This window comes from Aotus nancymaae, unplaced genomic scaffold, assembly GCF_030222135.1.
Source record: "Aotus nancymaae isolate 86718 unplaced genomic scaffold, 86718_ANA_hifiasm-v0.15.2.pri h1tg000028l, whole genome shotgun sequence".
NCBI lineage: Eukaryota > Metazoa > Chordata > Mammalia > Primates > Aotidae > Aotus > Aotus nancymaae.
In genome coordinates, this window is record NW_026988441.1 from 24,670,653 (window position 1) to 24,697,818 (window position 27,166).

The window sequence follows — 27,166 nt, forward strand, 5'->3', positions numbered from 1 at the left end:
GGCTTCCGGGTTTGGCGGGGCCTTTGTCTCTGGCTGCAGCGGTAGCTCCAGGGCTCGTCTTTTTTGCTCTGTGTCCTCTGCTCCAGGAGGCCCAGTTCTGTGGCCCTGTGACCTGCAGGTATTGGGAGAACCACAGCTAAAACGCCAGGACCTCCTGGAAGCCTAGAAATGGTGAGAGTGCCGGGTCCGATATCCCGAGAGAGCGGGGAATGGGGTGGGAAGTGGCTGTGGCAGGACTCAGGCCTCCCCGCAGTCAGCCCCACAATCTGCGCCTCAGTTCTCTTTGCCAAACTGGGTCTCAGTCCCCTTCAGCCGTAAGATGGCAGCTGCACTGACAGCTGGCCAGGGCGTTCTGTCTCTTGCCTGCGTAGTGACTTTGCCCTGGCCTGAGGCCCTCTCCGGGCAGCTCTGCATCCACAGCGCCAGGTCTCTCTCAGATTGTGCAGGGACGACAAAAGGGTCGTCAAGGGAAAATCCTGACTCGAGTTGCAGGTTTTGTCACACGTGTCGCTCACGTAAAGAGACCATCAGGCAGGCTTTGTGTGGGCAACAAGGCCGTTTATTTTGCGCTTGGGTGCAAGCGGGCCAAGTCCGAGAAAGGGGTAGGCAGGGGGGAATTGGTTATATAGGTTGGGGCAAATGCTTAGCTAAAGGTGGAAATCTCTCTTGGGGAGGGGGAGGATATCACAGAATGCATGATTACAAGGGTAGGGGTTGGATATTTATCTTGGGGAGGGGATCGGCATCACAGGATATATGATCACAAAGGTAGGGTCATTTATTACAAACAGGCATGATCATAAGGGTGGGGAGTATGGGTTGCAGTCAAAAAGGAGGGTGCAGTGGATTATATAGTTACAGAGGTGGGGGTTTTGAGAAACCCAATGTCCAGGGGGAAATTTTTGTAAGGCTGAACAGGAACGATGGTTACAGGTTGCAGAGCAAGTTTGAGGCGGTAACAAGTTGTTTTACTTCTTTCTGTGGCCTCCTGGTTACTTGTGGTTACTTCAGACTTTCTGGCTCCTGGGGGCCAACTAGTAGTGTATGTGCGGGTCGCCAACGTTGTAATGGCCAGCCTTGGACTTGGAGGCCTAGCAGGTTCACGAATGGGAAAAGCTTTGGTCTGTGGGGTTCTGAGTCCGTCTTTTCTCCTTTTAAAAATGTAGAGAAGTCACCGCAAAAACATTACAGAATTTAATCAAAGAATGTTTCAAAAATTGTAGAGTACCAAGCTATGGTTTGTAGTTTGTCATCTATAGGAAGGGCTTGAAGAAAAGACTTATAAGGTGCGATAAAGAAAACCAAATTCAGTAATTGGTTAGGTACAGTTACATAGTTTCTTAATTTGTATGATCAAGGTGGACATTTCCTGATTATATATTCAGAGATTAATTAGCAGTTTATTGTTAACTAAGCCTCAGTTTTGTTTCCCTCAGTTTAGTAATTTATAAAAACATGCATTTGAGTTAGATATCTTTAAAGTAGAAATCCAGGGACTAGAGCCACCTAATTGCCTGCCACTTAATTATTTTTCTAGTTGCCTGCCACTTAATTGTTATCACAATCCACAGGAGACGACTTTTCCACTGTTTTTTTTTTTTTTTTCAGAGAAGGAGTTTTACTTTGTCACCCAGGCTGAAGTGCAGGGGTGTGATTTCGGCTCATTGCAACCTCTGCCTCCCGGGTTCAAGTGATCTTCCTGCCTCAGCCTCCCAAGTAGCTGGAATTACAGGCGTGTGCCACCATGCCTGGCTAATTTTGTATTTTTAGTAGAGATGGGGTTTCTCCATGTTGGTCAAGCTGATCTCAAACTCCTGACCTCAGGTTATCCACCCGCCTCAGCCTCCCGAAGTGCTGAGATTGCAGGGGTAAGCCACTGCTCCCAGCCCTGGTGTAGTCTTATTTTGAAAAGGTAATCCCTTGAGATGTTAAAATTGTCTTGCCTAGCCTGATTAATCATTTTTTGACAAAGCATTGAATGGCACTTTAAAAAGATTTGTTTTCTATTTGTAAATACTTTCCATGAGAAGAAAGCAAAATATGATTCCCTGATGCTGTAGTGTAAAAAATTTTTTATTCCTCTTTTGCCTTTATCTTCTTATAGGCACAGAGATCTTATCAGAATGTTTTTGGGTCAAGGTTTCCCTTTGGAAACTATGAGGTGAGATGTCTTCAGCCACCCTTTAGTTTTGTTCTTGGTCCTGGGCTTCAGTACTGTCTGGGGATAAATCAAGATACCCACCATGGCTGTATCTGCTACAGTGTCTGGTGGATATCAACTCCTGGGTCTTTTTTAATAGCACAACGTGACTTATGAAGTGTAGCCTCTTAAGGAAGAAGATGGCAGCCCCAGAGCCGAGAGAAATCTCCTGTTGTTCTTTTTCGAACACATTAAGATTGTCTTCACCCAACCCAGCTTCCATTTCTTAGAGACGCACTGCTGTTAAGCCAATCAGATGCTGGTTAAAAAAAACAAACACAGAAATGGCCGGGTGCGGTGGCTCACACCTGTAATCCCAGCACTTTGGGAGGCTGAGGTGGATGGATCACCTGAGGTCAGGAGTTCAAGACCAGCCTGGCCATCATAGTGAAACCCCATCTTAAAAAAGAAAAAAAAGGCTGGGCGCGGTGGCTGACGCCTGTAATCCAGCACTTTGGGAGGCCGAGGCGGGCGGATCACGAGGTCAAGAGATCGAGACCATCCTGGCCAACATGGTTAAACCCCGTCTCTATTAAAAAAGAAAAAGAAAAAGAAAAACCACAGAAATAATTTCTGCCCCCTGGATTAAGTAAGCAGAGAAATCGTGAAATAAAAATAGTGAAAAATTTGTGAAATAAAAAATCAGGGGCTTTTTGTTTTGTTTTGTTTTTTCAGACAGAGTTTCGCTCTGTTGCCCAGGCGGGGGTGCGGTGGCCTGATACTGGCTCACTGCAACATTCGCCTCCTGGGTTCAAGTGATTCTCCTGCCTCAGCCTCCCAAGTAGCTGAGGTTACAGGCACCCACCACCACAGTTGGCTAATTTTTGTATTTTTAGTAGAGATAGGGTTTTGCCATGTTGGCCAGGCTGGTCTTTTTTTTTTTTTCCTGAGGTTGAGTTTCACTGTTGTTACCCAGACTGGAGTGCAATGGCGCGATCTCGGCTCACCGCACCCTCTGCCTCCTGGGTTCAAGCAATTCTCCTGCCTCAGCCTCCCGAGTAGCTGGGATTACAGGCGCGCACCACCATGCCCAGCTAATTTTTGTATTTTTAGTAGAGACGGGGTTTCACCTTGTTGACCAGGATGGTCTCGATCTCTTGACCTCGTGATCCACCTGCCTCGGCCTCCCAAAGTGCTGGGATTATAGGCGTGAGCCACTGCGCCGGCCCAGGCTGGTCTTGAACACCTGACCTCTGGTGATCCACCCACTTTGGACTCCCAAAGTGCTAGGGTTACAGGCGTGAACCAGCACACCTAGCCAAAAAATAGTATTTCAAAAGATAAAAATTTAAAAAAAACTGACCCCAGTTAGATGGTACAAGAACTTACAAAGTAAAATGATCCTGGGCCACTCACTGGGGCATAGTGCAGTGTCTACTGAGAGGGTGGTCATTGAGCACTTAGAACAGGATGGGGCAGGAGAATCTCTCAAGTGATTAGATGGTCATACTTGACACATGAGTCAGACACATCTGTTTTTTAATCAGCATTGCTACTCTCTGGGTTTGTGACATTGAAAAGAATTGTTTTCAATTATCTTGACCTCAGTTTTTTTTTCTTTTTCTTTTTTTGTTTTTAAAATTTTTACTTCTAGACTGCTCAGCAGGACTAAGTTTTTTGTTTTTGTTTTTTTTTTTTTTTTTTTGAGACGGAGTTTCACTCTTGTTACCCAGGCTAGAGTGCAATGGCGCGATCTCGGCTCGCCACAACCCCCGCCTCCTGGGTTCAGGCAATTCTCCTGCCTCAGCTTCCTGAGTAGCTGGGATTACAGGTACGTGCCACCGTGCCCAGCTAATTTTTTGTGTTTTTAGTAGAGACGGGGTTTCACCATGTTGACCAGGGTGGTCTCGATCTTTTGACCTCGTGATCCACCCACCTCGGCTTCCCAAAGTGCTGGGATTACAGGCATGAGCCACCGCGCCCAGCCAGGACTCAGTTTTTTAACTATAAGTTGCATTTCTTTAGTAGGGATTTAAAGGTAAGAAAATATTTACGAAGGGGCCTGGAGCGCTGTCTCATACCTGTAATCTCAGCACTTTGGGAGGCCGAGGTGGGTGGATCACCTGAACTCAGGATTTTGAGACCAACACAGGCTGAAACTGCATGATAGCCTGCCACCATGCTGGCTAATGTTTGTATTTTTAGTAGAGTTGGGTTTTCTTTGTTTTTTTTTTGAGATTGAGTTTCGCTCTTGTTACCCAGGCTGGAGTGCAATGGCGCAATCTTGGCTCACCGCAACCTCCGCCTCCTGGGTTCAAGCAATTCTCCTCCTTCAGCCTCCTGAGTAGCTGGGATTACAGGCGCGTGCCACCATGCCCAGCTAATTTTTGTATTTTTGGTAGAGATGGGGTTTCACCATGTTGACCAGGATGGTCTCGATCTCTTGACCTCGTGATCCACCCTCCTCGGCCTCCCAAAGTGCTGGGATTATAGGCGTGAGCCACCGCGCCCGGCCTAGAGTTGGGTTTTCACCATGTTGTCTAAACTTGTCTGGAACTGCAGACCTCAGGTGATCTGCCCACCAGACCTCAGGTGGTCAGCCTCCCAAAGTGCTGGGATTATAGGTGTGAGCCACCGTACTCGGTGGCTATGTGGTTTTAAATGGAATTCCAATGCTTAGCTTTTAGAATGCTACCAAGGAAAAGAATAGGAAAAAAAAAAATCTCTATTTTGGCTGTTGAAAATGAATACATTTCCACATGAAAATATGGTGAATAATTGGTGAGTTACATGGATTCATAAAAGCATCAGTTTCTTTTTTTTCTTTTTCTTTTTTTTAAGTTTTTTTTTTTTCCTTTTTATCAGTTTCTTTTTTTGTGGGGAAAGTCTGTAATAGTGAATGTCTCTATTCCATATCCTGTTATTTTGATTTTTGAGTTTCATGCTAAATTTTATGAGAGTAAACTTGTTACCTTGTAGAAGTGTTCACATATTACTAATTGTTTACTACATGAATTTTTATGAAACTAATACAAGAATGCATTTATTGTCTGAAAGGAATAGATACTTTTGCTTTTCCTATTGAGGTATGAAATGTAAGCACCTTACAATTTTTTCCCCTTATATGACTATTATGTTTGATAATTTTGCTAGATTTTTTAAACACTTACTTTCAAAACCAAGTGAGTAACTCTGTCATATAAATTAAAGCTTGAGCCCAGTGACTCCAAGCTAAGGTTAATATTGAGTCTGCAAAAAACGGTTATTAAAGGCCTAATTCTTAGTTTTTTTTTTTTTTTTTTTGGGATGGAATCTCGCTTAGTCACCTAGGTAGAGTGCAGTGGCTCAATCTCGGCTCACTGCAACCTCCACCTCCCAAGTTCAAGTAATTCTCCTGCCTCAGCTTCTCGAGTAGCTGGGAATACAGACTTATGCCACCACGGCTGCCTAATGTTTTGTGTTTTTAGTAGAGACAGGGTTTCACCATGTTAGCCAAGATGGTCTCGATATCCTGACCTTGTGATCTACCTGCCTTGGCCTCCCAAAGTGCTGGGATTGCAGGGGTGAGCCACTGCACCTGGCTGGCCTAATTAATTCTTTCTGGGGAGTTCCCCACAGATATCCCAGCTGTGTTTGGAAGAAGACTTTATCCTGAAAGGAGTTACAGAGCCCTGGAAAGCTGTGGACCCACAGGCAGATGTAGTTAAGATTAAAATTGAAGGGGTCTCAAAAGGTCTTACTGAAGATAAAGTTGTTATGAGATAGTTTCTAGACTTAGTAAAATATAAACAAAGTTAGATTTATGTTTAAAAAATTATAATTCCAAAATAAAATAAAAGAAAAAATGAAAAGAAAATATTATAATTCCTAGAGTTTAGATCAGAGAATTTTTTTCTTTTTTTTTTCTTTTTTTGAGATAGAATCTCACTCTGTTGCCTAAGCTGGAGTGCAGTGGCGCTATCTTGGCTCACTGCAACCTCCACCTCCCAGGTTCAAGTGATTCTTCTGCCTCAGCGTCCTGATTAGCTGGGATTACAGGTGTAGACCACCATGCCTGGCTAATTTTCATATTTTTAGTAGAGACGGGGTTTCACCATGTTGACCAGGCTGGTCTTGAACTCCTGACTTTGTGCCCCACCCACCTCAGCATCCAAAAGTTGGATTACACGAGTGAGTCACTGTGCTCAGCCTAAGGATTTTTACGTCAATGTTTATGAAGGATATTGGCCTGAAGTTGTTTTTTGTTTTGTTTTGTTTTGTTTTTCTTTCTTTCTTTTTTTTTTTTTTTGAAATGGAGTCTTGCTCTAGTTGCCCAGGCTGGAGTGTAATGGCGCAATCTCGGCTTACCACAACCTCTGCCTCCTGGGTTCAAGCGATTGTGCTGCCTCAGCCTCCTGAATAGCTGGGATTACAGGCATGCACCACCATGCCCAGATAATTTTGTAATTTTTTTTTCTTTTTTTTTTTTTTTTGAGACGGAGTTTCATTCTTGTTACCCAGGCTGGAGTGCAATGGCGCGATCTCGGCTCACTGCAACCTCCGCCTCCTGGGTTCAAGCAATTCTCCTGCTTCAGCCTCCTGAGTAGCTGGGACTACAGGTGTGCGCCACCATGCCCAGCTAATTTTTGTATTTTTAGTAGAGATGGGGTTTCACCATGTTGACCAGGATGTTCTCGATCTCTTGACCTCGTGATCCACCCGTCTCAGCCTCCCAAAGTGCTGGGATTATAGGCGTGAGCCACCGCGCCCGGCCCTAATTTTGTAATTTTAGTAGAGATGGGGTTTCTCCATGTTGGTCAGTCTGGTCTCAAACTTCCGACCTCAGGTAATCCGCCAGGCTTGGCCTCCCAAAGTTCTGGGATTACAGGCATGAGCCACCGTGCCTGGCTTACCTGAACTTTTCTTTTTCCATTTTATCTTTGCCGGGTTTTAGTAACAGAATATTCTGTTCTGATACAATGAGTTGGGGAAGATTTCCTTCTTCTCAATTTTTTGGGAATACTTTTGGCAGAAATGGTACCAGCTTTTCTTTGTTCATCTTACAGAATGCAGCTGCAAATCTCTCTAGTCCTTGGCATGTTTTGGATGGTAGGCTATATATTACTAATCCAATTTTGAAGCTTGTAATTGGTCTGTTCTGAGCTTCAACTTTTTGTGTGTTGAATCTTGGCCGGATATATTTGTGTTCAGTCTTGGCAGGATATATTTGTCCAGGAATTTATTTATATTAGATATTCTTGTTTGTGTGCATAAAGATGTTCATAGTAGACGTCAATAGTTATTTGTATTTTTGTGGGGTCAGTGGTAATGTCCCTTTGTCATTTCTAATTGTGTGTATTTGGCTCTTTCTTCATTAATCTAGGCAGTAGTTTATTTATCTTATCAATTTTTTTCTTTCTTATTTTATTTATTTATTTATTTATTTTTTAGTAGAGACGGGTTTCTCCATGTTGGTCAGGCTGGTCTCGAACTCCTAACCTCAGGTGATCCACCCACCTCAGCCTCCCAAAGTGCTGGGATTACAGGTGTGAGCCACTGCACCAGTCCTAGCTTATGAATTTTTTTCAAAGATTTAACTCCTGGATTTATTGATCTTTTGTATAGTTTTACATGTCTAAGTCTTCTGCAGTTCAGATCTGCTTTTTCATGTTCTGGTAGCTTAGGGGTTGATTTGCTTTTGCTTCTCATTCCTTATTTTGTAATATTAGGTCACTAAATTAAGATCTTTCTAACATTTTGATGTGAGCATTTGGTATTAGTTTCCTTCTTAACACTGCCTTAGCTGTGTTGCAGCAATTCTGGTATGTTGTATCTTTATTCTTAGTTGTTTAAAACAGCTTCTTGATATTTGTCTTAATTTCATTATTTGCCTAAAAGTCATTTAAATGCAGGTTGTTTGATTTTCATATAATATGTATGTTTTCAGGTAGTTTTCTTTGTCGTTGAGTTATATTTTCATCAGTCTGTGGTTTTAGTGTGTGGTTGGTATAATTTAGGGATTTTTGTATTTGCCGAGTATTGTTTTATTTCTGATTGTATATACGGTAAAATTTAGGGATGTATTGTATTTTATTTCTGATTGTTGGTATAATTTAGAGATTTTTGTATTTGCCAAGTATTGTTTTGTTTCTAATTGTTTTATTTCTGATTGTATGGTAGTAGATTTTGTTTCACATGGTGATTAGAATAATGTATATTATGTTGTTTTTAGATAGAGAGTTCCGTAGATGTCTGTTAGAACTATTTGGTCAAGTGTCATATTTAGATCCTGTTATCTTTGTTTATTCTCTGTCTCAAGGATCTAATAGTTTCTGTGGGGCGTTGTAGTCTCCCATTATTTTTGTGTCAGAATCAAAGTCTCCTCAGGTCTCTAAGAACTTTCTTCTTTCTTTTTTTTTTTTCTGAGACTGAGTTTTGCTGTTGTCACCCCAGACTGGAGTGCAATGGCACGATCTCGGCTCACCGCAACCTCCGCCTCCTGGGTTCAGGCAATTCTCCTGCCTCAGCCTCCCGAGTAGCTGGGATTAGAGGTATGCGCTACCACACCCTGCTAATTGTTTTTTTTTTTTTTTTTGAGACGGAGTTTCGCCCTTGTTACCCAGGCTGGAGTGCAATGGCGCGATCTTGGCTTACCGCAACCTCCGCCTCCTGGGTTCAGGCAATTCTCCTGTCTCAGCCTCCTGAGTAGCTGGGATTACAGGCACGCGCCACCATGCCCAGCTAATTTTTTGTATTTTTAGTAGAGACGGGGTTTCACCATGTTGGCCAGGATGGTCTCGATCTCTTGACCTCATGATCCACCCGCCTCAGCCTCCCAAAGTGCTGGGATTACAGGCGTGAGCCACCACGCCCGGCCTTAATTTTGTATTTTTTTTTTTTTTTTTTTTTTTTTTTTTGAGACGGAGTTTCACTCTTGATACCCAGGCTGGAGCGCAATGGCGCGATCTCGGCTCACCGCAATCTCCGCCTCCTGGGTTCAGGCAATTCTCCTGCCTCAGCCTCCTGAGTAGCTGGGATTACAGGCACGCGCCACCATGCCCAGCTAATTTTTTGTATTTTTAGTAGAGACGGGGTTTCACCATGTTGGCCAGGATGGTCTCGATCTCTTGACCTCATGATCCACCCGCCTCAGCCTCCCAAAGTGCTGGGATTACAGGCGTGAGCCACCACGCCCGGCCTTAATTTTGTATTTTTTTTTTTTTTTTTTTTTTTTTGAGACGGAGTTTCACTCTTGATACCCAGGCTGGAGCGCAATGGTGCGATCTCGGCTCACCGCAATCTCCGCCTCCTGGGTTCAGGCAATTCTCCTGCCTCAGCCTCCTGAGTAGCTGGGATTACAGGCACGCACCACCGTGCCCAGCTAATTTTTTGTATTAGTAGAGACGGGGTTTCACCATGTTGACCAGGATGGTCTCGATCTCTTGACCTCGTGATCCACCCGCCTCGGCCTCCCAAAGTGCTGGGATTACAGGCTTGAGCCACCGCGCCCGGCCTTAATTTTGTATTTTTAATAGAGACAGGGTTGCTCCATGTTGGTCAGGCTGGTCTTGAACTTGCGACCTCAGGTGATCTGCCTGCCTTGGCCTCCCAAAGTGGTGGGATTATAGGCATGAGCCACTGCACCCAGCAGTTACAGACATTTAAAAAAAATTTCCATTCATTATGACTAGTACATTAAAATTATATATACTTAGATATTTATATTTAATATCCAAAAAAATTTACTATAAAATTGTTATAGTAGATATTAGTCTAAAATGCTTATTAATCTATCTAATAGGGATAACTCTAGGTAAGCTTAATTTTAGTATTTTGTATTTCACTAACTTGGAATGCTGCTATTACAGGACAAACACAGGTGACATGGCCACCCAAAAACCATAATAGGTCTTTAGTTAACTATGTTGCAAGCTCAAATATGTTCTAGTGTATGAACAGAGAGGGATTCTAATTCTTCTTCATCAGAAAGTGCTGGTGGAAGTTGTCAGGTGTATTTCAACATACATCCCCCTTTCAGTGGCAGGGAGATAAGAGAGCAGCAGAGATGAAAAAGAAATCTTATAAAATTCTGCTGAGAATTAGCTGGGCATGGTGGCACTTGCCTGTAATCCCAGCTACTCAGGAGGCTGAGGCAGGAGAATTACCTGAACCCAGGAGGCGGAGATTGCAGTGAGCCGTGATCGCGCCATTGCACTCCAGCCTGGGTAACAAGAGCGAAACTCCGTCTCAAAAATAAAAAATAAAAAATAAAATGAGAGCACAATTATGTCTTTCTCCCCCATTTTAGCTATGTATTCATCTCTTGAAACCATTCACAGTTGCCACAAATAGCTATCAATTTAACTAATAATGCAACACTGAACACTATAAAACTTAAACTGTAAACCTTAATGATGTATAGCCAATCAATAGTCAATGTTATTGCTGTAAATAAATAAGAAAGGTAGGTAAAGTTATGGTTATGACTCTGGATACTTTGTTTCTTTGATCTCACTCCCAAAATTATTTGTTGCTAACATTTTTATACCACCCCACTCTCTGTCCCACTTTTTTAGAGTCCAGAAATGCTAGGAAAAATACAGCCTCTTTTACTAACTGGATGTTTGACAAAATATTCTTCTTGGGCCAAAAACATTGGCATTACTGGTGAACTGGTTAGAAATTCAGAAACTCAGACTTTATTCCAAATCTTCTGAAAAAATAATCTGTATTAGCAAGTTATCCAGTTTATTGTACACATTAAAATTTGAGAGGTACCTTCTAACTCAGCATGTCTTTTTGATCTGAAGAATATGCACAACTCATTCTGTATGATGTGAATATAACCCTCAAAAATGCACGTTTGTGTTTATGCCCTTAATTCTATACTTGATTATTCAGAAAAATAGCATGTATACACTGATGCTGTGGATCCTTTGCCACTCTCTTTCTCAGAGAACACATTAGAAAATGTTTCTATGTTGAAAATTATTTTATTAGATAATTTTAGTCACTTATAGAAGTCAGAACCAGTTCTCTACTCTCTCATTTGACCCTGAGTCATGTTAAAAATTTTGCCCATGGCCACTTGGTGAATGTGTGTGTGGGTGTGTTTTGTAGAGTCAGAGAATACATCAGAGAATATTTCTGTGTTAAAAATTATTTTCTTAGCCAGGTGTGGTGGCTCATGCCTGTAATCCCAGCACTTTGGAAGGCGGAGGCAGGCAGATCACTTGAGGTCAGGAGTTCAAGACCAGCCTGATCAATATGGAGAAAACTGTCTCTACTAAGAATACAAAAAAAATTGGCCGGGCATGGTGGCACATGCCTGAATTCCCAGCTACTTGGGAGGCTGAGGCAGGAGAATCGCTTGAACCTGGGAGGCAGAGGTTGTGGTGAGCCAAGATTTCACCATTGCACACCAGCCTGGGCAACAAAAGCGAAATTCCATCTCAAAAAAAAAAAAAAAAAGAAAATTATTTTCTTGACCAGGCACGTTGGCTCACACCTGTAGATCGCAGCACTTGGGGAGGCCGAGGCAGGCAGATCATGAGGTCAGGAGTTTGAGGCCAGTCTGGCCAACATAGTGAAACCCCATCTCCACTAAAAATATAAAAAATTAGCCAGATGTGGTGGTGTGTGCCTGTAATTCCAGCTACTCAGGAGGCTGAGGCAAGAGAATCAAGTGGACTCAGAAGTCAGAGGTTGCAGTGAGCCGAGATCACACCATTGCACTCCATCCCGGGCGAAAGTGTGAGACTCCTTCTCAAAAAAAAAGGAAAATTTTTTAAAAATAAAATAAAAGCTATTTTCTTGGATAATTTCAGTCACTTCTATAAGTCAGAACCTGTTTTCTCTATTCTCTCACTATACCTTGAGTCAGATTAAAAATTCTGTCTATGACCACTTGGTAAATATACGCACGTCTGTGTTTGTGTGTTTTTCAGGCACCATTGACATTTAGGGATGTGACTGTAGAATTCTCTCTGGAGGAGTGGCAATGCCTGGACGCTGTTCAGCGGAAGTTATATAGGGATGTGATGTTAGAGAACTACAGAAACCTGGCCTTCCTGGGTGAGGATAACTTTACTACTCAATCCCTAATATACCCTAAAGGCTTTATTTCTGTTTTTGTTTGTTTGTACAGTGTTTTCTGGTAATTTGGTAATTTTGATAATTATGCTTTGCATAAATGAGTTTCCAATTTCTGTTTCAAGAAAATCATGCCGGGCGCGGTGGCTCACGCCTGTAATCCCAGCACTTTGGGAGGCTGAGGCGGGTGGATCACGAGGTCAAGAGATCGAGACCATCCTGGTCAACATGGTGAAACCCCGTCTCTACTAAAAATACAAAAAATTAGCTGGGCATGGTGGCGCGTGCCTGTAATCCCAGCTACTCAGGAGGCTGAGACAGGAGAATTGCCTGAACCCAGGAGGCGGAGGTTGCGGTGAGCCGAGATCGTGCCATAGCACTCCAGCCTGGGTAACAAGAGTGAAACTCCATCTCAAAAAAAAAAAAGGCATAAGGATTTGTCAGTGTAGGAAAAAAAATTTCCTCAAGATATTTCATCTTGAACTGATCTGTATCCCTCACTCTAGATTAGTGGTAATTCCAGAAATTTAGTGGCATAAAATATTGTTGCCCACACCATAAAAACTAATTGCTACCACCAGTTTTTTTATTCAGTAGTACTGGGTAGTGAAATTAAGAACCTACAAATATACAGTATTTTCTAAATATTTAGAAATTCCTGTTAAAAATTAGTATTTGGGGTAAATGTATTAGAATATTACATCCTTTTTACTGAGCACATTGATAAGTTGGTAATTGGAGAATATGAGCAAGATGCATGTTACTTTTTTTTAATAAAACAGGTATTGCTGTCTCTAAGCCAGACATGATTACCTGTCTGGAGCAAGGAAAAGAGCCCTGGAATATGAAGAGACATGAGATGGTGGCCAAACCTCCAGGTAGGTGAGAGTGAAAACCGAATAAAACAGATGAGAGATCCAAAGGTCAAGGAGAAAGCAAATCCTTAAAATGTCATTTGGGAAGCTTTGTTCCAAAGGATATAGTTTCTGGAAGCCTGAGTTGTTGTTGTTGTTGTTATTTTCTTTGCTTTCACATAGGGACATTTTCTGTCTTATGCTTTTAAATTATCTAAAGATTCTACTTTGCTTTCAGTCATTTTCCTTCAAGTTTATAGTGAGAGCCAAAGTCCTCTTCATGGCATAGAAGAGACTGCATAATCTGACTGCTTTTTCATTGTTTTTAGGGACACACAAATATCTGCATAATTTTCAAAAACTTTATGTTAAACAATTTGTTATATTCTCTTTTTGCATCACGTCTGAAATGAATGGAATAGTGGTTCCTGTTCCATTGAATTTTTTGTTAATTTTTCTGCATATTCCTTTTTTTTTTTTTTTTTAGTATGTTATTGAAAGATAATTTGGAATTTTTTTTTTTTAAAGATGAGGTTTCACCATGTTGGTCAGGCTGGTCTTGAACTCCTGACTTCAGGTGATCTGCCCGCCTTGGCCTCCAAAGTGCTTGGATTACAGGCGTTAGCCACCTCACGCGGCCCGATAATTTGGAATTATAAAGTATGATGTCCTTCTGCTTTGTTCTTTTTCCTCAAGATTGCTTTGGCTATTAAGAGTTTATTGTAGTTTCATGTAAATTTTAGCCTTGTATTTTTCATTATTGTGAAGAAAACTTGCCACTGAAATTTTTATAGGAAGATTATTGAATCTGTATTTATTGAACCTATATTCTTTCAACTCATAAAACTATTTATTTTTTATTTTTATAGTCCAGAGGTCTTTTACTTTTTTAACACCTATTATGCCATGAATTCATAGGGAATAGGTTCCAGCAGCTCAGGCTCCTTCCCATTGCTTCTCACAAAGTGTGTTTCTTTGGGTGGAGCAAGTTGGCACTTCTGTTGTACCCGGGTACCTTTCTCTTTGGCTTCTTTCTTTTTTGATCATTTTCTGAAACTTTCCGAGATAGTTTCAGGAAGCTGTCTCGGCTCTGAGAGTACTTAACGTGCTCAATACACACAGTAATTCTCTCAGCAAAACCTCATCCTTAACTTGTTTACAACAATGCCAATGGCATGCTGGGTAACATTGTAGACTCTTCCAGTTTTGCCATGGCAACACTTGTGTGGCATTCCTTTTTGAACAGTACCCATTCCCTTGCTGTCTACAATATCACATTTCTTTTTCTTTTAGACAGTCTCGCTCTCTCACCCAGGTTGGAGTGCAGTGGCATGATCTCAGCTCACTGTAATCTCTGCCTCCTGGGTTCAACTAATTCTCCTGCCTCAGCCTCCTGGGACTATAGATGCACACCACCAGGACTGGCTAATTTTTTTTTTTTTTTGCTTCTAGTAATGGATATAAGCAAATTTTTCTATTTTTTCAGTAGAGACAGGGTTTCGCCACGTTGGCCAAGCTGGTCTCAAACTCCTGACCTCATGATCTGCCCACCTTGGCCTCCCAAAGTTCTAGGATTACAGGTGTGAGCCATCGTGCCCAGGCAATATCACCTTTCTTATAGATTTGCATATACGTGGCCAAAGAAAGGAGCAACTCCATGTTTTCTAAAAGGCCTAGAGAGCATATACCGGGCGCCTCTCCTCTTTCCCTTTGTGTTCATCATTTTGGCAAATTACTGGAAGATGGCAGTTCCAACTGAAAAGAACAACATAAAACATTTTTAAATTTATTTGTATCTTTTCTTTTTTTTTTTTTTTTTTTTTTTTTTTTTTGAGACGGAGTTTCACTCTTGATACCCAGGCTGGAGTGCAATGGCGCGATCTCGGCTCACCGCAACCTCCGCCTCCTGGGTTCAGGCAATTCTCCTGCCTCAGCCTCCTGAGTAGCTGGGATTACAGACACGCGCCACCATGCCCAGCTAATTTTTTGTATTAGTAGAGACGGGGTTTCACCATGTTAACCAGGATGGTCTTGATCTCTTGACCTCGTGATCCACCCGCCTCGGCCTCCCAAAGTGCTGGGATTACAGGCTTGAGCCACCGCGCCCGGCCTATTTGTATCTTTTCTATTTCTTTTCCTAGCTATCTTATATCTTCCAGTATAAAGATGTTTTTATCTCCTTGGTCAAATTTGTTCTCAGAAATTTATTATTTTAATGCTATTGTGAATAAGGTTTTTTTTTTTTGTCTATTTTATCAGATAGTTTAAGTATATGGAACCATAACGTGTATGTTAATTTTATATTTTGTTAATTTACTGAGTATATTTATTAATTTAGACAGGTTTTTTGTTTGTTCGTTTGTTTGTTTGTTTTTAAGACAAAGTCTTGCTCTGTTGCCCAGGCTGGAGTGCAGTGGTACAATCTCGGCTCACTGCAACCTCCACCTTCCTGGTTCAAGCGATTCTCCTGGCTCAGCCTCCTGAGGAGCTGGGATTACAGGTGCCCGTCACCATGTCCAGCTAATTTTTTGTATTTTTAATACAGACAGGGTTTCACCATGTTGATCAGGCTGGTCTCAAATTCCTGATCTTGTGATCCACCCACCTCGGCCTCCCAAAGTGCTGGGATTACAGGCATGAGCCATTGCGCCTGGCCAATTTAGACAGGTTTTAATGCACTGCTTATGGTTTTCTATATATAACATGATGTAATCTACAAACAGCAAATTTTTACTTATTTGTCTTCAGTTTCAATGGCTTTTTGAAAATTGTTTTGACTAATTCTTCTACCAAATACTTCCAGAGCCATATTAAAATAGAAGCATTGACAGTGGGCGCAATATAATTTTGCATTTGGTGTCTGTGAATTTGAAGGAGCAAACACCTTTTCAAGTTTTTATAAACTGGTTTCAGGAGGGAAAGATCTTCTTCCATTGGCCCCAGGGTGATGAGATACCCTCTGGGTTTCTGATAGGCTACCCTCTGGCTTTCCTATGGAGAGGAGTTGTAGCTTGGGCACAAGTTTGCTGGTTCTGCACTAGGGTCCCCTTTAGTTGGCTTGTTATAAGGGGCTTGCATAGTTGTAATTCCCATATTATTTTTGGACAGACTAGATATCCTTCAAGACTTTGCTCTGTAGGGCAGACACTAGGGCAAGTTTTTGCAGTTGGGTCTCTATATAATGCACCTTAAATTGGGTTATGAATGAATATAGCTTTTGCTGAGTACCACAGAGGATTTCCTCAGGTGTATTGGTTTCTATGTAAAGGGAACTGGCCATAAACTGTGGCTCAGGGAGCTGGGACTGAGACTTTGAACTGCTTCAGTCACCTCAGTAAAAGCCAGGGTCTGCAGGCCTGCCTGCATGGTTATAAACAGGTGTCTTCCTCCAGGCTTATGAAAGGACAGGACCTCTCCCAGACTGTGGCTGAAAGAATTTTTTTTTTTTTGAGACGGAGTTTCGCTCTTGTTACCCAGGCTGGAGTGCAATGGCGCGATCTCGGCTCACCGCAACCTCTGCCTCCTGGGTTCAAGCAATTCTCCTGCCTCAGCCTCCTGAGTAGCTGGGATTACAGGCACGCGCCACCATGCCCAGCTAATTTTTTGTATTTTTAGTAGAGACTGGTTTTCACCATGTTGACCAGGATGGTCTCGATCTCTTGACCTCGTGATCCACCCACCTCGGCCTCCCAAAGTGCTGGGATTACAGGCGTGAGCCACCGTGCCCAGCCAGCTGAAAGAATTTTGAAATAGAGTAAATTCAGAATTCTCGGGGGGACCAAGTTGGGTTGGCCATTTCCTGTCCTGTAGCCAAGACCGGGGTCCTGTAGTTTGACATGGGAATGAGAGCCTACCTTCTGAAAAGAACACTCCTCAGTATTTGGCTTTAGTGGAATTTCATTTCATCCTTGGATCAAAGATCTCTTAAAGGCACTTATTTTTCAGATTGGGCCTTGCTGCACAACCCAGGCTAGTCTCGAAATCCTGGCCTGAAGCAATTCTCCAACGTTAATGTACAATATAGCTTTCATTACAGGTTCAAGCTATGAGGCCTGGTCCTCTCATCAAGGTGTTTTTGTTAGGGATGGCCAACAGATTTTCTCGCTGTGAGGGAATAGGCAAATAGGGCACCTTTTATTTCTCCGTCTTACTAATGTCACCCTTTCTTTAAGTTTTTAATTTCTGTTTTCTATTTCAAATTTGCCTTTAATTTTAGATTCAGACATTTAGGAAAAATAAGCTGGAATTTATATGTTATGTTTGAAGTAAATTAGATAATTAGTAGGCACTCCATATTTACTAATACAGTTACTTATAAATTTAAGTTTGCTGCAGGCAAGATATACTTTTTACCTACTTCCTCTAGCCTATATCTAAATAATAGCCTAATTTATTTCCAAATATTTGTTTTATATAACAGAGACTCTACCCATATTCTGCTGTATATATTAAATTATATTTACATAAAATATATAATCATATATATTAAATTACATATATATAAAATTTAGCAAAGTAAGGATATTCCTTGCTTCTAAAGTTGGATTACAACAGTTGCATTTTGTGAAAGAAGAGCATACGGTTTATTAGATGTTTCTCATTAGAATCTTCTGTTTATGATTATACTGCATTTTTCTTTAAAATTTTACTGCCACATAGTGCCTGTCAATGATTCAAAATGCCTGTTTTCCATGAGTACACAGTTACAGTCAAGTATTATAGTTATCTAGACAATTTTTTTTTTTTTTTGAGATGAAGTTTCGCTCTTGTTACCCAGGCTAGAGTGCAGTGGCGTGATTTCGGCTCACTGCAACCTCCGCCTCCTGGGTTCAAGCAATTCTCCTGCCTCAGCCTCCCCAGTAGCTGGGACTACAGGCATGCGCCAACACGCCCAGCTAATTTTTTTTTGTATTTTTAGTAGAGATGGGGTTTCACCATGTTAACCAAGATGGTCTCGATCTCTTAACCTCGTGATCCACCCGCCTCGGCCTCCGAAAGTGCTGGGATTACAGGCGTGAGCCACCGCGCCCGGCCCGACAGTTTTTTTAATGGTACATCAATGTTACATACCAGATTATTTGAGTAAACATTTCACTTACCGTTTTGCAGTTTGTTAGCGTGTTTTTTTCAGTGTAAGTTTCTTAACATCAGTTCATTGTGATTTTTTTGTTTTACTTACGTACTATAATTTTAGACAATTTGCATTTCTGTTTGTACACTTTAAGTCAATATGGGCTTTAATTAAGAGATAAACCATCCAGGCCAGGTGTGGTGGCTCACACCTGTAATCCCAACACTTTGGGAGGCTGAGGCAGGTGCATCACCTGAGGTCAGGAGTTTAAGACCAGCCTGGCCAACATGGTAAAACCCCGTCTCTATTAAAAATACAAAAAATTAGCCGGACGTGGTTGCATGCACCTGTAATCCCGGCTACTCGGGAGACTGAGACAGGAGAATCACTTGAACCAAGGAGGCAGACATTGCAGTGAGCTGAGATCACACCATTGCACTCCAGCTTGGGTAACAGAGCAAGACTCCGCTTTGAGAAAAAAAAAAGAGATAAACTATCCATATGTCTATCATGATCAGATTATATATGTGTGTGTTTTCATCCATAAATATGATCCCAATTTTGGTTATCACTTATGTATATATATTTTTAGCTGGTTTTTTTAATGGTTCATTTATCTAAGTGAGTAGTCATGGAAATAGTCTTATTTTCACCATGTGTTTAATGATGAATATATATTTTGTGTGTGTGAAAGAAACATTTTTGTGATTTGAAGGTAATTTTTGAAAGGATTTATAATTCTGTATTTTTTCAGTTTTTATCTTAAAAAATGTATTGTTGTAAAAACACACAACATAAAATTTACCATCTTTTTTTGAGATAGAATCTTGCTCTGTTGCCCAGGCTGGAGTGCAGTGGCATAATCTCAGCTCACTGCAACCTCCTGCCTCAGCCTCCCGAGTAGCTGGGATTACAGACTTGTGCAACCACGCCCAGCTAATTTTTTTTTTTTTAGTAGAGATGGGGTTTTACCATGTTGGCCAGGCTGGTCTCAAGTTTGAGACCAGCCTGGGCAACATATAAAGACCCCATCTCTACAAAAAAAAAAAAAAAATTAATAGCCAGCCATGGTGGTGTGCACCTGTGGTCCTAGCTCTTTGGGAGATTCATGGGGGAGGATTACTTGAGCCTGGGAGTTTGAGGCTGCAGTGAGCCATAGTGGTACCACTGCAATCCAGATTGGGTGACAGAGTAAGACCCTGTTTCAAAAAAATGGTATACATTTCAGGCATATTAAGTACATTCACATTGTTATACAAGAGACTTCTAGAAATTTTCCATATTGTAAAACTGAAACTCAATACCCATTAAATAACAACAACCTATTTTACCGTCTCTCCAGCCCATGACAAACACTGTTTTACTTTCTGTTTTTATGAGTGTGACTACTTAAAATATCTCATATTAGTGGAATTATATAGTATTCATCATTTTGTTACTGGCTTATTTCAGGTGACATAATATTCTCAAAGTTTATTTTAAAATGTGACAAGATTTTATAAGGCTGGATATTATTTCATTGTATTTATGTATTACATTTTTAAATTTGTTTCCAAATTAAAAGACATCTGGGTTGCTTTAGCCTTTTGACTTTTGTGAATACTAATACAATAAACATGATTGTTCAAATATATCTTCCAGGTCCTGTGTTGCATATTATAGATATAGATTCATAAATGAGATTGCTGTATTTTATAATAATTTTATTTTTAATTATTTGAAGTAAATTTATAACATTTTAAAATAATAGCTACACTGCTGATTTTTAACAATCAACATGGGTTTCATTTTCATTGCATCATCAACAGATTTGGTATTTTAAAAAAATTATAGTGTCATTCTAATGGGTATGAGGAGATTTTGTTTTTTATTGTGATTTTTGTGCATTTACCTACGAAACAGTAATTGTCCATGTTCTTTTAAATGCTTTTTTATTTGTTTACATTTTTGATAAAAAATTCGTTCAATTATTCGACCATTTCTAAACATATTCTACTTTGTTGTTTAGTTTTAAGACTTATTTATATAATCTGAATATTAACTCCTATCATATGTAATTTGCAAATATTTTCACACATTTTATATGAGGCATTGTCACTCTATTGAATATTTTATTTGGGTGCAAAACCTTTGAAGTATAGTGCAATTAAATTTTTCTGTTATTTTCTTTGTTGCTGATGCATTTAATGTTGTGTCTAAGAAAATGTTGTCAAGACCAATGTCATGGTTTTTTTCTATATTTATTTCTAAAAATTGATTAGTTATTTTATATATCTAAGTATTTTATTTAAAATATTTTTTATATATGGTTCAAGGAAATAATTCAGCTTTATTTTATCACTGTTGATACCCAGTTTTCAACATTATTTTTTGAAGAGATTATCTTTTCTGTATTGTACACTTATGGCAACTTTGTGGAAGATTATTTGATCTTATAAAAAAGCGTTCATTTCTTCACTCCCTCTTCTGTACTTTCATCTGTTTAATCTGTCTTTGTGTCAGTACCACATTGTTTTTATTTTACCTTTTAGTATGTTTTGAAATCAGAAAGTATAATGCCTCTTTGTTCTTTTTCATGGGCTTCTGGCTATAGTTCATAATCGAGGTTTAAATTTTTACACAATATTTCTTGTGTTGGTCTGTTCTCATGCTCCTAATAAGAACACAAGACTGAGTAATTTATAGAGAAAAGAGGTTTAATTGGCACACACTTCCACATGACTGGGGAGGCTTCACAATCTTGGCACAAGGCAAAGGATGAGCAAGTCATGTCTTACATGATGGAAGGCAAGAGGGTGTTTGCAGAGGAACGCCCCTCTATAAACCCATCAGCTCTCCTGGAACTTACTCACTATCACAAGAACAGCATGGGAAAGACCCACTTTCATGATTTAATTACCTCTCACCAAGTCTGTCTCATGACACATGGAAATTATGGGAGCTACAATTCAAGATGAGATTTGGGTGAGGACACAGCCAAACCATATTATTTCTGTTAAAAATTGCTATTGGGGCCGGGTGTGATGGCTCACACCTGTAATCCCAGCACTTGGGAGGCCGAGGCGGGTGGATCAGTTGAGGTCAGGAGTTCGAGACCAGCCTGACCAACATGGTGAAACCTCGTCTTTTAAAAAAAAAAAATTGCTATTGGGATTGTTACAAAGATTATATTAAATTATTCACACCTTTGAAAAATTAAATTTTTGGCCCCTGAGCAAGAATATGTTAGTTTTATATACTTTTGGATTTGCCAGTTTTACTTTTGCTATTATTAATTCCTAGTTTTATTAAGTTTTTGTCAGAAAACAGTTTATAATTTTGGTATACTTAAATTTATTTGTTGTTGTTTTTAGACAGCACTTACTCTGTCACCCAGGCTACAGTGCAGTAGCATGACTGTCTCACTGTAGCTTCAACCTCCTGGGCTCATATGATCCTTTGACCTCAGCATCCCTAGTAGCAGGGACTACAGATATGCACTACCATGTCTGGCTAATTTTTTGATTATTTGTAGGAACAGGGTCTCACTATGTTGCCCAGCTTGGACTCAAACTTCCAGACCCAAGAGATTCTCTCATTTTGGTCTTCCAAAGTGTTGGGATTATAGGCATGAGGACTTCATGTTGCCATGTAATTCTCAATGTTGGATATAAGAGTGGTTGGAGGTGATTGGTTTGTGGGGAAAAATTTCTTGTGTGTGAGTTGGCACCATCCTCTTTATAATCAAACGTTTACACTCCATTAATTCAAAAGAGAGCTGGTTCATTAAAAGAACCTGGCTCCTTCACGTCACACTTGCTGTCTCTTACCATGTGATATGCCCAGTTACTCTTTGCCTTCCACCATGATTGTAAGCTTCTTGAGACCCTCACCCGAAGCAGATGTTGGCATACACTTGTACAGTCTGCTGAACTGTGAGTCAAATAAATCTTTTTTTCTTTATAAATTATCTACTCTCAGGCTTCCTGTATATACAAAGTAATTAATACAGTCTAGAATGTTTTCTAAGTTCTCTGTTATTGCTATTTTATCTGAATTTTCTATTTATTATTTCAAATGGGGTCTTGATGTCTACAGTTATATTGCTGTGTATTTCCTGCCTCAACTTGTTGATATTTGCTTTATATATTTTGGAGCCCTGATGTTATATATACACATATAGATAGATAAATATTATATTAATTATGTTATATATCTATATAGGTTTTTTTTTTTGAGATGGAGTCTTGCTTTATTGCCCAGGCTGGAGTGCAGTGGCACAATCTCAGCTCACTGCAGCCTTTGTCTCCCAGGTTCAAATGATTCTTCCACCTCAGCCTCCCGAGTAGCTGGGACTACAGGTGCATATTTTTGTATTTTTTGTAGAGACAGGTTTCATCATGTTAGCCAGGATGGTCTTGAACTCTTGACCTCGTAATCTGCCCACCTCAGCCTCCCAAAGTTCTGGTATTAAAGGCATGAGCCACCATGCCTGGCCCTTATGTATATATGTTATATACACACATGTATCTATCTATATGTATACATATATATCCACATATATGTGGATATATAACAATTATAGATCTATAGTAAATTGATTCATTTTACTATTATATCAATCTTTGTCTCATGCTAGTACTTAAGACATACTATTTTTACTCTAATTATGACTACCTCACCCAATTGCAGTTACTCTTTGCATGGAATATAGATTTTTTTTTTTTCCTGTTACTTTCAGCCTATTTGACTAAATGCAAAAATGAATCTCTTGTAGGCAGCATATTGTATGCTGTTTTTCTTAAGCCAATTAGGCATTTAATTTTTAAAATATATCTATATCTATATATAGATATGTAGATACATATATTTTGAGGTAGGTTCTCATTCTGTCAACCAGGCTGGTGTCAGTGGTTTGATCATGACTCACTGCAGCCTCAACCTCCCAAACTCAGATGATCCTCTCAGCCTCTCAAGTGACTGGGTTACAAGTATGTGCCATCACACCCAGCTAGGTTTTTTTGTGGTTTTTGTAGAGACAGTTTTGCCATGTTGCCCACTCTGGTCTTGACTTTCTGAGATCAAGTGATCAGCCCACCTTGGCCTCCCAGAGTCCTAGGGATGACATTTTAAAAATTAAATAGTTTAATTAATTTGTATTTAAAATAATTGCTTAAAGAAATGTTTCAATTACCAGTTTATTATTATTGTTTTATGTGCTTCTTATAGATGTGGTTTTTCTCATTTCCTGTTTTACTGCCTTAAATTTTGTTTAATTTTGTAGTGACATGCTTTTTTTTTTGTTCAGTATGCTTTCTGTAAATATTATCTTCATAATCTTGAAAAATGAAGATTACATAAAACATCTTAAAGTTAAAACAATGTATTTTAATCTTATAACAACTTCAATTGAATACAATACTATACCTCCATATTTTTGTTATTAATATTGCAAATTATTTTATATTTTTTATCTAATAACAGATTTATATTTTTTTATATCCTATAAAAGAAATTTAGAGATTTTAGGCACCATCATTATTATAGTAAAGAATTCTATGTGTGTCTGTTTATTTACATTTAATAGAGAGCTTTATACTTACATAGTCATATGATGCTGTACAGAATTTTATTTTTCAACATAATGGACTCATTTTGGCATTTCTTTGTTTTTATATACAAAGTCTCGCTATGTTCCTCAGGATGTTCTTGAACTCATGGTCTCAAGTGATTTGACTACCTGGGCCTCCTAAAACTGCAGGATTACAGGCATGACCCAGTGTGCCTGACCGCCATGTAGCATTTTTTGTAGAACGGTGTTAATCGTGATGAGCACTCTCACCTTTTATTTTGGAAAGTCTTTATTTTTATTTTTTTAAGTAATTTCAAATCAAGTAGTATTGGTCAGGTTTTTTTAATTATCTCAAAATTTGGGAAGTACTTAGTCTTTTTTATCTTCAAGTAAACTCTCTATTACTTTTTCCCTATATTTGTGCATCTATATTATATTTGGGTGAAATAAATACTTTTGGATTTGAAGATAATTTTAAAACAATCGGCCGGATGCAGTGACTCATGCCCTGTAATCCCAGCACATTGTGAGGCCGAGGCAGGTGGATCACCTGATGTCAGCAGTTTGAGATCAGACTGGCCAAGATGGTGAAACTCCATCTCTACTAATCATATTAAAAAATTAGCTGTGTGTGGTGGTGAGCACCTGTAATCTCAGCTACTCTGGAGGCTGAGGCAGGAGAATTGCTTGAACCTGGGAGCAAAGGTTGCAGTGAGCCGAGATCACACTGTTGCACTTCAGCTGTACGACAGGAGTGAAACTCTGTCTCAAAAAAAGAAAAAAAAGGCATCATAACTAAGTTTCTCTTCTAGATGTTATTGTTCATTTTTACTTGTCAAAAACGCATAACAATTTATAATAAAATATTTTCAAATATTCATTTTAGTTATATTGACATTGTTATGCAACACATTGCTGAAGCATTTTTATCTTGCAAAACTAAATCTCAATACACATTATACAACTACTAATTTTCCCTGTATTGTGGCACTTTCCAAACACCACTCTGTTTTCTGTTCATAATGGTGTAACTTCTTTATGTGTCGCATATACTCTCTGTATGTATGTGTTGCAGTCTATTTGATTTGTCTAGTTTGCACCTTGATACTCATACCAAATTGTTTTAATTCTGTAGCTTTGTAATGTGTTTTGAAATAAGGAATTATAATGCCTCTAACATTGTTTCTTTTTTTTCTTTTTTTGAAGATTGTTGAGTACCTTGTGATCTCTTGGAATAGCACTCCTGGGTTTGCTATTGCTATTTTTTCAAAAATGCAATGGGAAATTTGAAAAGCAATGCATTAAATCTGCAGATTATATTAAATGATATAAACATCTTTATAATGTTTTTAAAATTTTATTTATTATTATTATTTTTTGAGATGGCGTCTTGCTCTGTCACCAGGCTGGAGTGCAGTGGCACAGTCTCGGCTCACTGCATCCTCCGCCTCCTGGATTCAAGCGATTCTTCCTCCTCAGCCTCCCGAGTAGCTGGGACCACAGGTGCATGCCACCACGCCCAGCTAATTTTTTTGTTGTTGTTGTTGTATTTTTAGTAGAGATAGGGTTTCACTGTGTTGGCCAGGATGGTCTCCATCTCTTGACCTCGTGATCCACCCGCCTCGGCCTCCCAAAGTGCTGGGATTACAGGTATGAGCCACTGCGCCTAGCCGATATTAATCATTTTAACCTTTGGACAAGAGCATGCTTGAATGTATTGTTTAATATCTTTCTTTTTTTTTTCTTTTCTTTTTCTTTTTGAGATGGAGTCTCTCTCTGTCACCCAGACTAGAGTGCAGTGGCGCAATCTCGGCTAACTGTAACCTCTGCCTCCTGGGTTGAAGTAATTCTCCTGCCTCAGGCTCCTGAGTAGCTGGGATTAGAGACATCCACCACCACACCCAGCTAATTTTTGTATTTTTAGTAGAAATGAGGTTTCACCAGGTTGGCCAGGCTGGTCTCAAACTCATCACCTCAGGTGATCCATCTGCGTCAGCCTCCCAAAGTGCTGGGATTACAGGCAGGAGCCACTGCGCCTGGCCTGTATGGTTTAATTGCTATATATTTGTCATTTTTAAAATTTTTTCCATTATTGTTTCATAGTCGTTTCATTTTGTTCATAGAAAGTAATTCATAAACTTTTTTTTATACAAAATTAGCCAGGTGTGGTGGCACATGCCTGTAATCTCAGCTACTCAGGAGGCTGAGGCAGGAGAATCGATTGAACCCAGGAGGCAGAGGTTGTGGTGAGCTGAGATTGCACCATTGCACTCCAGCCTGGAAAACAAGAACAAAACTCCATTTAAAAAAAAAAAAGGTTTGAAACCTTTTAAAAAAATTAGGTTTTGTTGTTGTTGTTTTTGTTGTTTTTGAGACAGAGTCTCACTCTGTTGCCCAGGCTGCGGTGCAATGGCATGATCTCAGCTCACTGCAACCTCTGCCTCCTGGGTTCAAGCAATTCTTGTACTTTAATCTGCTGAGTAGCTGGGATTATAGGCACATGCCACCAAGCCTGGCTAATTTTTGTATTTTTAGTAGAGATGGGGTTTCACCATGTTGGCCAGGCTGGTCTCAAACTCCCGACCTCAGCTGATCCACCTCCTCGGCATCCCAAAGTGCTGGGATTACAGGCATGAGCCACCGTGGCTGGCCAAAATTTTAGGTTGTTTGTTTGTTTTTTGAGATGAGTCCTGCTCTGCCACCCAGGCTAGAGTACAGTGATGTGGTCTTGGCTCACTGCAACCTCTTTCTCCCGGGTCAAAGTGATTCTCTTGCCTCAGCCTCCAAAGTAGCTGGGATTACAGGCATATGCCACCACACCTAGCTAATTTTGTATTTTCAGTAGAGACGAGATTTCACTGTGTTGGCCAGGATGGTCTTGAATTCCTGACCTCAGGTGATCTGCCTGTCTCAGCCTCCCAAAGTGCTAGGATTACAGGTGTGAGCCACCGCACCTGGCTCAAAATTTTAGTTTCAAAACATTTGTTTAGATTTGTTTTCCAGCCTAACAAGTGGTCTATCAAAAACAATGTTATATGAGCTATTGCAAAGGGCATGTTTCCTGATGTTGTGAAGTGTTCTCTGTATCTCTGTTAGAAATATTTGTTTTACACTGCCTTCAAGTCCACTGTTTCCTTACTAATATTCTCTTGTTTTATTATCAGAGAAAGTGAAATATCAAAATGTCCTACTATAATTATGTTTTCTATGTGTTTCTTGAATTATGTCAATATTTACATTACATATTTGGAAACCTAATGTGAGATACACACACACATACATACATACAAATTTTTCATAGGTTCCCAGTGAATAAATCTATTATTGCTTAATGTACTTCTTTGTCTTTTTGGAGTTTTGACTTCATACACATTTTATATAATATGAGGGTTTGACTTAAGATGTAGCTTGTGGCCGGGTGTGGTGGCTCATGCCTGTAATCCCAACACTTTGGGAGGCCAAGGCAAGTGGATCAACTG

The 27,166-nt window shown here is 40.0% G+C and overlaps 1 protein-coding gene across 1 annotated transcript in view; it reads left to right on the forward strand.

The window, feature by feature from the left end:
- Window positions 1–27,166, forward strand: part of LOC105726297 (zinc finger protein 85-like) — a 33,166-nt gene continuing 6,000 nt past the window's right edge. Inside the window, exons 1-3 of the mRNA XM_064381572.1 lie at window positions 1–171; window positions 12,067–12,193; window positions 12,994–13,089. Of these exons, the coding sequence (XP_064237642.1) occupies window positions 169–171; window positions 12,067–12,193; window positions 12,994–13,089 (226 nt within the window). The 5' untranslated portion in view covers window positions 1–168. The remainder of the gene's footprint in view (window positions 172–12,066; window positions 12,194–12,993; window positions 13,090–27,166) is intronic.